This window comes from Diceros bicornis, chromosome 23 (assembly GCF_020826845.1).
Source record: "Diceros bicornis minor isolate mBicDic1 chromosome 23, mDicBic1.mat.cur, whole genome shotgun sequence".
Taxonomy (NCBI): domain Eukaryota; kingdom Metazoa; phylum Chordata; class Mammalia; order Perissodactyla; family Rhinocerotidae; genus Diceros; species Diceros bicornis.
Window position 1 is genome coordinate 37,006,605 of NC_080762.1, and position 14,453 is coordinate 37,021,057.

At 36.4% G+C, this 14,453-nt stretch overlaps 1 protein-coding gene across 1 annotated transcript; it reads right to left on the bottom strand.

Moving 5' to 3' along the window:
* Window positions 1-202: 202 nt before the first annotated feature.
* FHL5 (four and a half LIM domains 5) lies at window positions 203-12,431 on the bottom strand. The gene is made up of 5 exons (XM_058566857.1): window positions 12,273-12,431; window positions 11,227-11,401; window positions 10,115-10,284; window positions 5,028-5,214; window positions 203-366 (listed from the first exon to the last, which is right to left on the bottom strand). Exons 1-5 carry the CDS (start codon window positions 12,429-12,431, stop codon window positions 203-205), a joined length of 855 nt encoding a protein of 284 aa, XP_058422840.1.
* Between the last annotated feature and the right edge of the window lie 2,022 nt (window positions 12,432-14,453).

Consider the following 14,453-nt stretch of genomic DNA (forward strand, 5'->3'; position numbering starts at 1 on the left):
GTATGTATTCATTTCTGTTAGTCTGTGCTTTTTTTGAGCTCTTATAATACAGTTCCATCAGAATGTGTGCAAAAACTCTTCTGCTATAAACTCTACATTAAAATTTTCTAAAACTTAAGTCAGAAATACTACTTCAACCGAGTTCTGGATTTAGTGAGAACAAAAACAAGGTGGATTTTAGACGGGGAAGGACTGTCTCCTTCTAGATGTCAGTGTCCACCCCGGAGCCACATGTGCGGCAGAAGATTTCCTTGTTTTGGGTTAGGAAGCCTTCCCCCACCAAGGAGACTGAGCACTTCTCGCAGTTAAAGCATTCGCTGTGCCACTGGCGATCTTGAAAGCAGATGAACTTGGCACCTCTGAGACCTGTAAAAGAATTGGAGAAAAAGAATAATCTATTATTTCAATGAATAGATTGAGCATTCTATCAGGTACTCTTCTGGGAACTGGAGATAAAGCAACGAGCAAGATGATGTAGAGGCAAGCAACCTAAAAAAGAATGTTGCCCTCGGTGGCCCCGTGTCCATCTGAGAATGTCACCACAGGCAAGTTCCTCCTATGTGACCTAACCAGATTCCTGGCCAAATTTTTCCATAATCTACACAAGTAAGGAGAATCTGAATATACAAAGCATGTATTTTTGGAAAATAAGGATTGCTAAACAGCTAAGGAAATACAGTGTAATGTAGTGGGAAAAAGGAATAGGTTTTGAAGTCAGAGATATCTAAGTATGAATATTTTTCCTCTTTCTCTCTTCATGACTTTGTTTTCTTAGCTGCAAAATTAAGATAAAACAAAATAAACATATGCTTCCTAGCCTGTCTGATGTTTTTGTGACTTTTAGTTCTCTTCTCTTCCCTCTTTTTCCATGTTTAAATTTAATTAGGATGAAGTCCCATGGTCATATTGTGGTTCAGGACCCAATTTCCAAAAACTCCAAATAGAGAATTTCATCCAGACTACCATGTAGCTGGCCTAATGTAATGACCTCATTACCTTGCCCAGAGGTAACTTCAGCCTAGGATTGCAACAAAGATCTGTGAATTTGATCACTGGCCACCAAGGCCACACTATCCGATGAGTAGTTTCTAAGAAGTGCCTTGTCAGCCCCACCACTTATACTTGGGCCTCACTTGAGCCGTAGGGTTTCTAAGAAAGGTAGCAGAATTTGAGCTTTCAGTGAGACTCTCTCTCTCTATCCCTAATATGAATCCAGGGTACAGTTCAAGGGATTGATTTTGAGGAGCTGTAGAAAAGGAGGAAAGTTCTGGGCATTGGGAGGGGGTTGGGATGCCTTAAGCTCGGGTCTTTATCTATTTGCCAAGTTTTCTTCAAATGATCTTGGTGCTATGAACTTCCTGTGATTTGCTTTTCACCCATAGAGTGAGGGTAAAATAGTTCACGTGCAGACGTATATAATTTCCAAATATTCCATTTTGGATGGTGAAGCAAAAAGGATGAATAAGCATTGTATTTCAGATAAACTCCCCTTAAATATGATAATGAACTTTTCTTCCCATCCTGGAAACATTATTTGATATCTTTACATATAATTTGCTAGTTTGTAGATAAATTTACATCAAATTCCTCTACTTTCCTTCATTAAATTTATAGCTTGCTTATTTATGAGGCTATCGTTATTACTTGCTAATAAGAGTAAATCAATAATGTATCAATTAATTCCCTTAATGTTATTCAAAACATTAATAAGCTGACTGCAAGAATAATGTTCTATGTATACATAAATCATCTCTGCTCATAAAACTAATTACACATCTAGCATTACACATAAAACTATTACACATCTAGCATTTTGATGCTCATGAGTTTTTCTTGATTTTATTAGTAAGCCTTGTACAAGTGACAAATGCAAAGACAATTCTTCTAGAATTTTACAAAGAAGAAAAAAATAGAAGCATCTGGCAGGAGAAATTTAAAAATGTCCTGACCCAACACGAGATGTTTGTAAGTTGTTCCAATATGTTTACTCCCTCAGGTTGGGAGCGTCATTTGCAGTTACAAAGTCATCTTGAAAACAGGTCTCTGGTGCCTGTGTTATCTAGCTTCACTTATTCCTGAAGAATCAGTAGAATAAGAGCCAGCATTTGTTGAGCACTTGAAGAAGAGCCAGTCACTATTCTAAGTCCGTTACATGTGTTACTTATCATATAGCTCTCACCTCACCCTTGTGGGATGGATAATACCACTAACCCTACTTGGCAGACAAAATCTGAGAAACAGAGAGGTTCAGCTACTTGCCCAAGGTCACCCAGTTGGTAAATGGCAGATCTGGAATTCAATCCTAGGCCATCTGGCTCCAGAGTCTATGCTCTTAACTTCACCAAATTAAGTTTTAATTTATCTTTTGTTAAGAATGTAACCAGGAATATTAGCATTGCTTTCTGAAGAAACCATAACATTTGAAACTCCCTTTCCTCAAAATAAACAGAAATCGAAGAAAGCTAAGATGTGAACCTATTCATCTCATTTTGTAAATAAGGCAAATGAGGACCTCGGAGGTGTTATTTAGCCATGATCACACAGTAGTCAGGGGCAGAGGAAGGCCAAGGTCTTTTACTCTCTGGTCCTGAGGAATTCCCACTACATCAAGCTGCTTCATTTACCCCAGAAAGTCAGAAATGTTAATCCTATCTTAGAGGAGGAGGAAAAAACTGTAGTTATACCTTGAGTTTGTTCAAACGAAGCACATTCATTGTGATACGAATTTAAAAAATTGTATCTGGTGACTTATAGATAGATTTAGTTAATATAAAATATTTTGAAAACATTGTAACATAGGATGACATATTGTTTGCACTAATGCCCAACTTTCAGAAGATAAATATATGGCAGTATAAGAATTCCCTGTGGTCCCTTAGTTCAAATAGCTCAATTTTAAAGAAGCACAACTGCAGGGCCATACATATTTAAGCATCAGATAAAAAAATATTAAGTGAGTTGAAAGTTTTTGCAGGCACTTTAGTCTCTCCTGTGTCTCAATCACAGAGCCAAAAGAAGATTAAGATAATTATCAAAAGACTGGTTATTCTAAACTAAATACGTAATTCTGCATTTGGATTACTTTTGGGTTAAATCTTTGGTTCCTGATCATCCTTATGTTACATGCAGGACAATGTGGTTTTTCTGTATGAACGTAAAGAGGTCATTTTGCAGGTCAGTGATTGACCTGCAAAAATCCATCCCAAAAAAATCAGTTGGACACACGAGTCTGTGATGGATCAGAATGGAAACTCATGAAGTTCAGGGCTCATGTAAGCCCTTTGTAGATCAGGATTAGCCATTTGCATCCCCAGAAAGTTTTCAAATACATTTTGAGCTGTTTAATTTTCTCGTTTCCTCAGGGAAGCCCCCGTTTTTTCCCACCCAATTCAAGAAAAGTGTCGTAGAATAAATCGACTGAATCCATCAGGCTGTGACTGTAGATTCTACTAAGAAGATTTTGGAGCTCTAGGTACTGTTGCGTTCTGGAAGTCCCACTTTCTAACTAAGACTGTTGGAAATGGTGGCTTATTTTCTTGACTGCCAGAGTTGCCAGATGTGTAGAAGGCAGGAGAGTAGAGTGGTTAAGAGCACAAGCTTTGGAGACTGAAAGTCTGGGATTGCCAATGCAAGTCCTTGAAAGGTTGGGGAGATGACATAGCTGAGTGATGGAGACAAGATGTGAGGAACAGAGAGGGCATGGTCTACACAGTGGGACAGTCACTTAGCTCCATATGACAGCGACCCTGCCGGGGAATGTGAGGGCAGTCTGCTCACACCTGGCAGGCTTTTCGTTTACATTTGGCTGCAGAGATGAGTTTTACGTTAGTTGTTTCCAAACACGTGCAGCCAAACCAAATATGCTTGCTGGCCAGGTGAAACCCATGGGCCAGTGTGAGATTCCAAAAAACATGGCGCCCTATGTAGACAAACAGCGCTGTACTCCGCTTATCCAGGTAACCCTCTCCCTCCCCTTTCAAGTCAGTTTAGGCCTGCCAAGCTGGGTTTGCAGCAAAATTCTTCTCTTTCTTTGAAGATGCGTGAAGATTCAACTTTTATTTTGCGATATATTTGAAGATGGAGGAGGAGGAAAGGCATAAAACAGTCTTTTAATTCTGTGTTACATAAACTGAACTAAAAAAATGAAATATGATCTAAGAGTATTAGGAATGGGGAATAGAAGTACAATTCTGGCACATTATTCAGCAAATTATAAATTGCCTAAAAGAATAGCTGCTGGGTTTTCAGGTGTCGTGCTAGCTTCAATTCTTTTACTATAGGATTAGCATTTTAGAAGTGTCTCTGAGGAAAATATACTGTGTTTTTCACCTTGAAAAATCTGTTTAACATGGATCAATTTACCGTTTATGCTATTTTCAAATCATGTCACATGTATTTTGTTTCTTCAGCAGCATGCTATCTTGTTTTATTTGGTCTATTCATAATTAACACTTGTTGCAAGTGAATAGAGAGAAAAGAGAATAATACGTTGGTTAGAATCATCTTAAAATGAAGTTTAATTAATTCCTGACCTATGCTACTCTTAATTATTACGGCTTCAAAGTTTTGTACAATACTTGCATTTAGTTTAAACTTTTCCTATTTTAAAGCCCCTTTGCTGTTGTTTGGATTTAAGCAGGATTTTGATTTATAAGTATCCCTTCCTCCCACTCAGGTACTTAAAGGTCTGGCTCAGATGAGGTCTCCCCATGAAGATCTGCTTTGACCTCTCAGCTCATCTGTTCTCCTCCTTCGCCAAACTATTACTTTACTTAGAGTCAGTACCATTAGGTTTAGTATTAATTACCCTCTACAGATCATACCTACCCTCATTATACTTTACATTTGCCTTGAGAGGTCAGTGTAATCTTTGTATTTGTACATGGGTACATATGTGTGTTTGTCTCAAAAGGAAACATAAGGGAAAGAGTATCCATTTTTTTACTTGCATTTCCTAAATTAACTATATAGCGTTTCCATAGCCAGAACTGTCTGGTGGTAAGGCTGTATTAAACCGAAGAACTCACCAGTAATGGGTTTGAGGCAAGCGGCACACTTTTTGGCGTAAAGGTGGTTGTAGCAGTCCAGGCAGAATGGATAATCATCTCTGGACATAAACTCTTCTTCACAGAGCTCTTTCCTACAGCCACTACACAGAAAACACTCTTTATGCCATGGCTGGTCCCGAAATGTTATCCCACCTGAAGTTATCACCTGGCAAGGGATCACAAAAAAGGCAATGAGCTTGGGAGACATCACAATTCAGACTTTTGTGATTCTCTTTTACATCCACAAGTGCTACTTTGGGCTGCTCGATCACCTTATGTTGGGATGTCCTTTCCCTGTGATTTCTTTTGAATCAATATGAGAAACAAAAGGCTGTAGAAATTAAATAGGACTGGCAAGAAATATCCTAATTTTTCTCCTGCAATGGAATAGAAAAGAAGCAGGGCCATAATGGACTCAGGGAGAGGAACAAAGAAATAGGCCCTTCATTCTTTTGTTCACCTTTCTCTGACTTTCTCGTTCGTCTTCAAAGATCTGCCAGTAGAGCTAAGATATCTTCTATACTATTTCTTATTTCCAAGTACAACTTTTAAGGATGCTGGAGAAAGCTACTTTTTTCCTGAAAGCTCTATTCTGGGTTCAAGGGTATCCAGCAGTAGTAAACTTGAATGGAATTGATAAGCACCATCATCTGCTAATAATGAAGAATATTTCTTAAGTGTTTTTTCAGTCCTCAGCCCTGTGCTAAGGGATGACCTCTTCTTAATATTCTCAACAACCCTACATGGTAGAGGCTATTATGTTCCCCCTGTAGAGATGAGCAACTACTGAGGGTTAGAGTGGTTAACTCACTTGCCAAGGTCACACAGAGCTAATATTCAAAACCGCACAATCTGACTCCATAGCCCTTGTGCTTAACCATTGATTCAATACTGAGGCAAGATTACTTTGCACTGATAAGCAGTTGATAAGTCCTTGTTGAATGAATAAATAAACACCAAAGGGAAGAAATGTTTGGAAAGCAATTCCAATATTGCGTCTAGCACAAATGGGGTGCTATGGGCAGCTTCATGATTTTCCAGCTTAAGAACTCAAAGTAATGAACGCTTGGTTATAATTGAACCTTAATATGTGACATGCTAGGGTTTTGTCAGAGATGCTTGTTATTTCTCCATAAGATAATTTTTTTAAACTAGTTTAATCCTCTACTTTTCTTTTAATTTTTTTTTATGGCGGTATAATAGACATATAACATTATATTGGTTTCAGGCATACAATATAATGATTCGATATTTGTATATATTGTGAAATGATCCCCACGATAAGTCTAGTTACCATCTGTTACCATATGAAGTTAACTTTAGGATTTACTCTCTTGGTGACTTTCAGGTATGCTCCACAATATTATTGACTACAGTCTCCGTGCTGTGCATTACATCCCCATGGCTTATTTATTTGATAACTGAAAGTGTGTACTTCTTGACCTCTTTCACCTCTTTCACCCACTCCTTATCCCCCCTCCTGTCTGGCAACCACCATTCTATTCTCTGTATCTATGATTTTTGTTTTGTTTCATTTGTTCATTTGTTTTGTTTTTTAAATCCACATATAAGTGAAATCATATGGTATTTGTCTTTTTCTGTCTGACTTATTTCACTTAGCATAATTCCCTCAAGGTCCATCCATGTTGTTGCAAATGGCAAGATGTCACTCTTTTTTTGAGGCTGAGTAGTATACACCACATCTTTTTCATCCATTCATCCATCAATGGACACTTAGTTTTTTTCCACATCTTGGCTATTGTAAATAATTTGGGGAACATAGGGGTGCATATATCTTTTTGAATTAGTGTTTTTGTTTTCTTTGGATAAATATCCAGAAGTGCAATTGCTGGATCCTATGCTAGTACTATTTGTAATTTTTTGAGGAATCTCCATACTGTTTTTCTCTTAATGGCTGCACCAGTTTACATTCCTACCAACAGGGCACGAGGGCCCCTTTTTCTCCACATCCTCGCCAACACTTGTTCTTTCTTGTCTTTTTGATAATAGCCATTCTAACAGGTGTGAGGTGATATCTCATTGTGCTTTTGATTTGCATTTCTGTGATGACTAGTGATGTGGAGCAGCTTCTCATGTGCCTGTTGGTCATCTGGATGTCTTCTTTGGAAAAATGTTTATTCTGATCCTCTGCCCAGTTTTTAATCGGACTGTTTTTTTGCTATTGAGTTTTATGAGTTCTTTAAATATTTTGGATATTAACCTCTAATTGGATATATGATTTGCAAATATTTTCTCCCATTCACTAGGTTGCATTTTCATTTTGTTGATGTATAGGTTCTACTTTTTAAAAGGCTAAAACATCTTTATTTAGAGTCAGATGGATAAATATGGACAGCTCTTCCTGTTTAGCAATTTTTCAGTCACAGCTTCTTTCAAATCCATGGGTATTGAGCTCCTGGAGCAGCTGTGGAACCTGGAATGTGTACATGTAAATGTCTTATAATGACTGAAGCAATACGATCTCTGAGACAGTTCCTGTCATCTTTGTATTCAAATTAACTAGATATAGAAAGTGTAGAGCCTATTCTAAGCCATCTTATTGTTGACAAATTAAAAAATGTTATTTGTTGGTGAATAGGATTTTGAAAAGATTATTCTAAAGATATTTTTAAATCTTACAACAAATATCTTAAAAATTAAAGATATGTGATAGAAAAGTTATTTTTCCTAAAGGAAAGAAGTATACTATTCTAAATAAGTAAATGGGAAACATAATGGTGTGTGTGAACTAAAGCAATTTAAATTACCCCTCACTGAATTCAAATGCCTTACAGCAGGCACAGCAGAATTCAAGATTCCTTTGATATGTTTGGTCAAATGATTAGCAGGCAATGCTTAAAAGATTCAAAACTTGAAAAATGTATTCACAGCAAAATAAAACTTGATATATACACCAAAGACTGTGTAATTAGGGAGAAGAAACTCTGGAACATTAAAGATAGTTTGCTTGTGATTATGTTCCTTTTGAAGAGGCAAGTGGGCTAAGATGAAATCTAATATTTGAGCTTGGTTTTTGCCACTGATTGATCCCAGAATTTAGGACAAGTTTTTTCTCTAGTTAAGTGGAGGCAATAATGATTTTGTGCTCAGTAGACCACAGCTGATGAATCACAGAATATTCTAGCTGAACTTTGAGGAATTTGAATTCAAAGCACGTATAGTTTGAGGTTACTCGCCTTTTGGTAGAAAATAAATTTTAGTTTCGCAAAATAAAATCTAGGAAAAAAGTCCTCATGGCCTGGTTGTCAAGTCGTTTTTTCCTATTTTGTTTTGTTTTACATTTGGTCTTTGGTTTGGGTTGAAGCAAATTGTTTTTCTTCAGCTTGGATCATCTAAGCTGACAGAAACATTTATATCTAGCTTTCCTTAAAGGACTTGTGGTTTAAAAAATTAAATAGAAAATAACCTGGCATGTCGTGATCTGTCCACCACCCAATATAAACATTTCATAAATTTGTGGTGACTTCAAATCATGTCCTAAATATAGGACAGGCTCCTATGACCTGGGAAAGGCCACTGCTCTGGCCCCAGACAGTGCTCAGCACTGTTGTACTAGAGAAGTTCCCCTCTTAATCTCTATAGCATCAAAAGAAACTTTATACTGTACCACCAATAAATGATTTTAAGATTATTCCCCCAAGTCTCATTAATATTTTAGCATAAGCCTTTAAGAAACATAGCTTAAAATGGCCAGCTTAGTTATCCCTCAAAACAGTGACATAAATCTATCCATATTATTTCCAGCCCTGTTTCTAAACGCATGTCATTGACTCTGGTAATTCTCTTGAGCATCATACATCACAGGGTCATAGGGTCTGACTGTTGCTTTTAGTCATTTTCTAAGTCAATGTTTCTGGTAGACTATCGGAAGTCTCTGAGTATAAGATAATTTTATGTCATGTTACTATCTATTGTAATTTTCAGCCATCATTGTAGTGTAATTTAATAGTTATTGCTTAGGAGTTTATTGATGCGTTTTCAAATGCGGTACTAGTATTTTAAGTATATGTAGAAAATTACTGTGTATGTGTGTGTGTGTGCATGTGTGTTTCTATATTTGCAGAAAGTGGTAGTGAGAGTTCTAGCTGTCCAGATACAAGTAGACAAATTGTCTTAAGAGATCTGCCAAAGTAGTTCACAGATCAAAAATGTTTAGAAACCACTGTACTAATCCAATATGTTTTCATGATTCAACTTTCTCATCACAATTTATAGTGTTATTTTAAACTTAGGATACCTGACAGGTCAAGGATTTCTTCAAGAACATCAATATATATTTTATGGAATACAGACGGGTTTTACCAAGATGATAGAGATGAGTGACTTTTTCACATAAAAGCATACAGGATAAAAAAAAGTGGACAAAGTTTATTTAAAAACAATGACTTTTTCCTATTGGAAAATATGTTTTGAATGGGTATCCAAGTCAAAAGGCACTATGTGATACTCTGGAGCTGAAAGTGAAGGAAACCACTCTCAGCCCTTAGTTTTCTTTCTGTCTCTGTGTCTGAGGAATTTCCCTAATGACCTTGTCCCTCTCTTGAGCCTATCAATCTACTCATTAGAAACATAAAAGCTTCAAGACAAGAAGACATTTGCATTGCTGGGACATAATGTGAGGAGTTAAATATCCTGTTTAAATTGGTTCCCTTAGTCACTTTGTGAGACAAATCGATATTCTCTGAAACTAAATGGGTCAAAAATTATTTTCTAAGAAATATTTTGTATTCAAAGAGAGATGTGTGCCCTCTGCACCATAATACATGAAATCTTGTGTGAGTACCAGTGAATGGAACTGGAATATCAAATCACTTGAACTTTTGGAATATTAAATTCATGTTCTAGGTGGAATTTTATGGTGATAAAAATAGATGGCCATCCTCACTGTGACAGGTAGTGCTTTTGGACATGTTGGAATTCAAAACTAATGTGAATGTGTATAGACAGATATAACATGATAGTATCAGTTCACTGCAAATATATAATGTGGCTAAAAAGCAATGGTCTGGAAGGTTCCGCGAGCTTCATCCTCTTTAGATAATTACCTTCTTACAAAAGCTGCAGTAGTGAGCAAACTCCTTCTCAAAACACGGCACACAGTAATTGCCACTTTCTTTGGAAATCAAAGGTTTTGTTCCTATTGGCTGGCGGCAAATCTCACACACAAAGCAGGTTTCATGCCAGTAGTTCCCCTTAAATTCCATTTTGCGAGAACCTGTACCCCAAAAGTAAGAACCTGTTAGTACACATCAAACATAACTTTCTTTTCTTTTAAAAGCAAAGATATGTCAAATTACTTAAAATACATATTTTAAAGTCAAGGTGAAAAACTAATCATCTTTATAGAAAAATAGTGTTTTCTTAGTTTCCAAAACATTTATCTGAAACAAAAGATAAATAGAGTTCAGCCATGATAATGGTGAATCACTCTTTCCCTGAAAACTCTTGTATGTAAGCAACAATTTGGAGATATGCAAGTCCTGTGAAGACTCTGAAAGGCTGCATGTGGTTTAGCTAAATTGGGCCATAATAATCATCACAGGGATATTAAGAATGCCCGGGGCATCAACTCCTGAGACTGATGTTGTGCACTTATGGTCTCCTAGAAAATATTTGAACGCATAATAAGAAAATGAGAGTGAATCGTGTTCTTACGCTGCTATCCATAGGGATTGAGAAGAGGATCAAAACATAGCGAATTAGCGCTTACCTAAAAGTGTAATAATTTGCATTGATCCTTGTCTTCTCTGAGAGAACAAAGATGACTGACCCTTAAACCAATTTGTGTTGACCTACAAAACAATTGTGGGCCCTATTCTCTTACGATGGATTATGCTTTCTGATACCATTGGTTATACCTAGGATAGGATGTTTAATGTAGTGTTACTATTATTGGTATAGATTTTATCTTTATTCTCTGGCTCAGATTCTGAAATGTTTTCATGAATTAGGTTTATGAAAATACACAGAACACCGTTCAAAGCAGAAAGAATAATTTTTTTTATTTCTAAAGTGCATTAAATGACATCAAGAGATAGCAAGAAAGCTGTCTTTCTCAAAAGCAAGGTTTTGTTAGCTCCTACACTATTCCTGTGCTTGGGCTTAATGCAAAGCATTGCAGCTTCAGGTAGAGATGGGAACTCCCTTGTGAGCTTACCAGGCATGATGGTCTTCTTGCAGTGGAAGCACTTGGAGGAGCACTCATTAGAATAGCACTCTGAGCACAGCAGACGCTCATCCTTGGCAGCAAAAGGCTTTTCCACCAAGGAATGATTGCATTTGGCGCAGTTGAAGCATCCTTCATGCCAGTGCAGGCCTTTGTAACAGAGATCCTTTGAGACAGTAAATAAAAGTTAATTAAATGTGTTTGCGACAAAACAGGCCATTTTATAAGACAAAACTGAACACTCCTGGGATTCTGGTGCCACTAGGTTGTGCTGGTAGCTTGAGGGAAAGTTGTTATTGATAACTGTTACTCATAGAGAGGAGACTCTCTGGGGCAATTAAGGGCTAGAGCCTGGGGCTTTCTTGGTTGGTCATTAAAGACAGATGGAAAATAAATGGACTCTCCCTATTTCTTCAAATTTCCTCTACCTTACTTTTATAAACTACAAGAGAGGTTTTTCATGGAATGATTTTTATTTTTAGGTTGTAATATCCTACTACTGTTTGAGATTTAACTTAAACAAAATCTCAACATCACCTAACTAAATGAAAGGCAAAACAAAAAAATAAGCAAAAGAAAAAAAATACAATAATCTGCATCGTGGGAGGAATGGGCTACATGTGTTGGAAGTATCAGGGCACAATGGGTTTAGTGGACTGGAGGCTGATTTGAAGTCAGAAAATATATATGTTTGAATCTTTACATCTCCAATTATTTATGTATTCATTCATTTGTACTCTTGTCAGTCCATAAATAACTCAACATTTTAGCTGTGTAACTTTGGGCAAATAAACTATCCTCTTTAATCTTTAGCATCCTAAACTATCTCCTATGATCATTGTGAGGATAAAGTATATGTTATATTTCACAGTACTAAGCATAGTGGATGGAACTCGATTGGTGGTAACTTGGAAGATCCTTATATCCAGCAGCAGAGCAACAGAGTATAAACAGTCAATAGTAAAGGAAAAGAGGCATTCCAAAGCATTTGTTTGCTGTTCATGTGCAATAATTCTGTGAATTGAGGTAAGACGTACCTTGGAATCCGATTCAATTGGTTCTTTGCACTCCTCACAATAGTTAGAAAAGATACGATCATAACATGAAACACAATATGCATTGTCATCCTTTAGTACATACTTCTTCCCAAGAAGTGATGCTGTGCAGTATTGGCAATTGAATTGAGCAGTTGTCATTTTGGTTCAACCCTGTGAATTAGAAAATGATTCATGCATATAAAAGCAATTTTTTTGATAAGATAAATTATAAAGCTTCAATACAATATGAGTCAAGCACTTGAATGAATTTATTTTTTTTAAGCAAAAAAACCACCAATTTAGGAAAATATAGTGTAGTTTTGGTGATACTTGGAGTGATTTAGGAAAGGCTACTCTCCCATCTTGGCAATTCTTGTATGTTTTGCTAACAAAATGCATCAAGCCAGCAGCCACTTTGTGAAAACATCTTGTATTCATCATTCACTAATGTGGAATTCAATGAGAATGTGGTATGTGCTGAAATAGGATGGTTTTACCTCAAGGATATAAATATGAACTGTTGATAGGGCTTTCACTAACTGTCATCACTTACTATCTTGCTGAAGACTTCCGAAGGCAGAGTTCCGTGGAAATAACAACAGTCTTTTTTACTCTGGCTGAAATAGAAATTAATAACCAAGTACATTGTCATTTTCTAGGCCATCCTTCTATTTCTCAAATCTTTACTGGAAACCTAATGAGGGTTCTGCACGTTAATCCTAAGACCTTCCTGAACTATATATACTCTCCCTTGGGACATCCTCCTGACCTGTGGCTTCAACCTCCCCAAATATGCTACTGACTCCAAAATCTCTAGTTTTAGCCTGTCATCACATGCCTCCTGGGCATCTCCATTTAAATGTCCCACACCAAGCTGGCCAAATAAAACTTCAGCAGGTAGGATTCAGTCCAAGTGCTAGGTCTTTGTGACTGCTGTTGAGCAATTGCCCAGATGGAGAAATGCAGTTAAAATCATCAGTAGTAGAAAAGAGCTATAGGCTTCTTCAGGCTTTAGGGCTAAACTGACACGTATATAGAATGATTAATAGCAGCCACATCTTACAGAATGAAAACTGATATGAAACATAAAGTCAAGGTCAGGATAAGAATTCTAGTTATTTTGTAAATTTAGGAAAACCATTAAGGAATAAAACATATGGATTTCAAAAGGTTGAATTAGCATTGAACATGAGTTTTTCATTGTCACCAAAAGTGGTACCACTGATTTTCTTGGAAAATGAGATTTGTCATCTATAGATTTACTGGAATATATTAGGGGCTATGAATATTTTCTAATTCTGGCATCTCAGAAATTTTTTTCTAATTTTACCAAAATCAGAAAATCAATTAATTATTATGATGCTTTTTACAACATTTTTAATGTTATTTTTTATTTACCACATTCAAATTGTATTCTCACACATTTTATCTTCTTTTATTTTGATGATAAAGTTTCCAGCAGAGTGTCTTGCTGAATGTACATTGTCATTAATTCTGTGTATAGTAGTTTTGCTACGTTATTCTTCACTAACAGAAAAGACGGAGGATTTGGAACATGCGAGTCTTTTCCCGGGAAAGATGAAAATTTAGACTAGAAAGTTCCCAATGGAACATGCCAAAATTATCTGCAAGGAACATTGAATTCCCTATTTGATTAATTCCACAGAAATGTCCCTTCCTAGTGAATACAAACATACTCAAAAGCTTACTGAAGGTTTGGAAACAGGAGGAAAACAGATCTGAGTCACTTGAAAGGTTTTAAAATGCAGTTTTATTCGGATTTACAGTGATCAAGTGTTTATCTCTTAATAGTGAAATAAGACATATACCTTTAACTTTCATCACTTAATATGGAAAATGACATTGTAGTTATTAGTATTCACCTAGTTTTAGGTGTACATAATAGCGCCATTGAGGAGCACAGCCTCTCAGGAGCTGGGAACTCCTAGGTTACTTCCATTTTGTGAGGCTTTTAGTATATTATAAAATGAAGAAAGAACAAAAAGGATTACAAAATTGGTAGTATTTCCAGCGTTTATTTTAAACAACACTTCAAACATAACAACATTATAATACTTGTACCTCATTTGGTGATCAGGTCAGAAGTCTAAATATATAAAACCTAAATAAATATTAATTTTATATTTATATAGATATCTAAATATATATCTATAAATACTT

Bases quoted from the DNA above. Each gene is read 5' to 3' on its own strand.
- FHL5 (XM_058566857.1), bottom strand. From the start codon at position 12,431: ATGACAACTGCTCAATTCAATTGCCAATACTGCACAGCATCACTTCTT. The intron at 11,402-12,272 runs GTACGTCTTACC...ACTGTCTCAAAG, and splicing joins CAATTGAATCGGATTCCAAG to GATCTCTGTTACAAAGGCCT. The intron at 10,285-11,226 runs GTAAGCTCACAA...TTTGGGGTACAG, and splicing joins CAAGAAGACCATCATGCCTG to GTTCTCGCAAAATGGAATTT.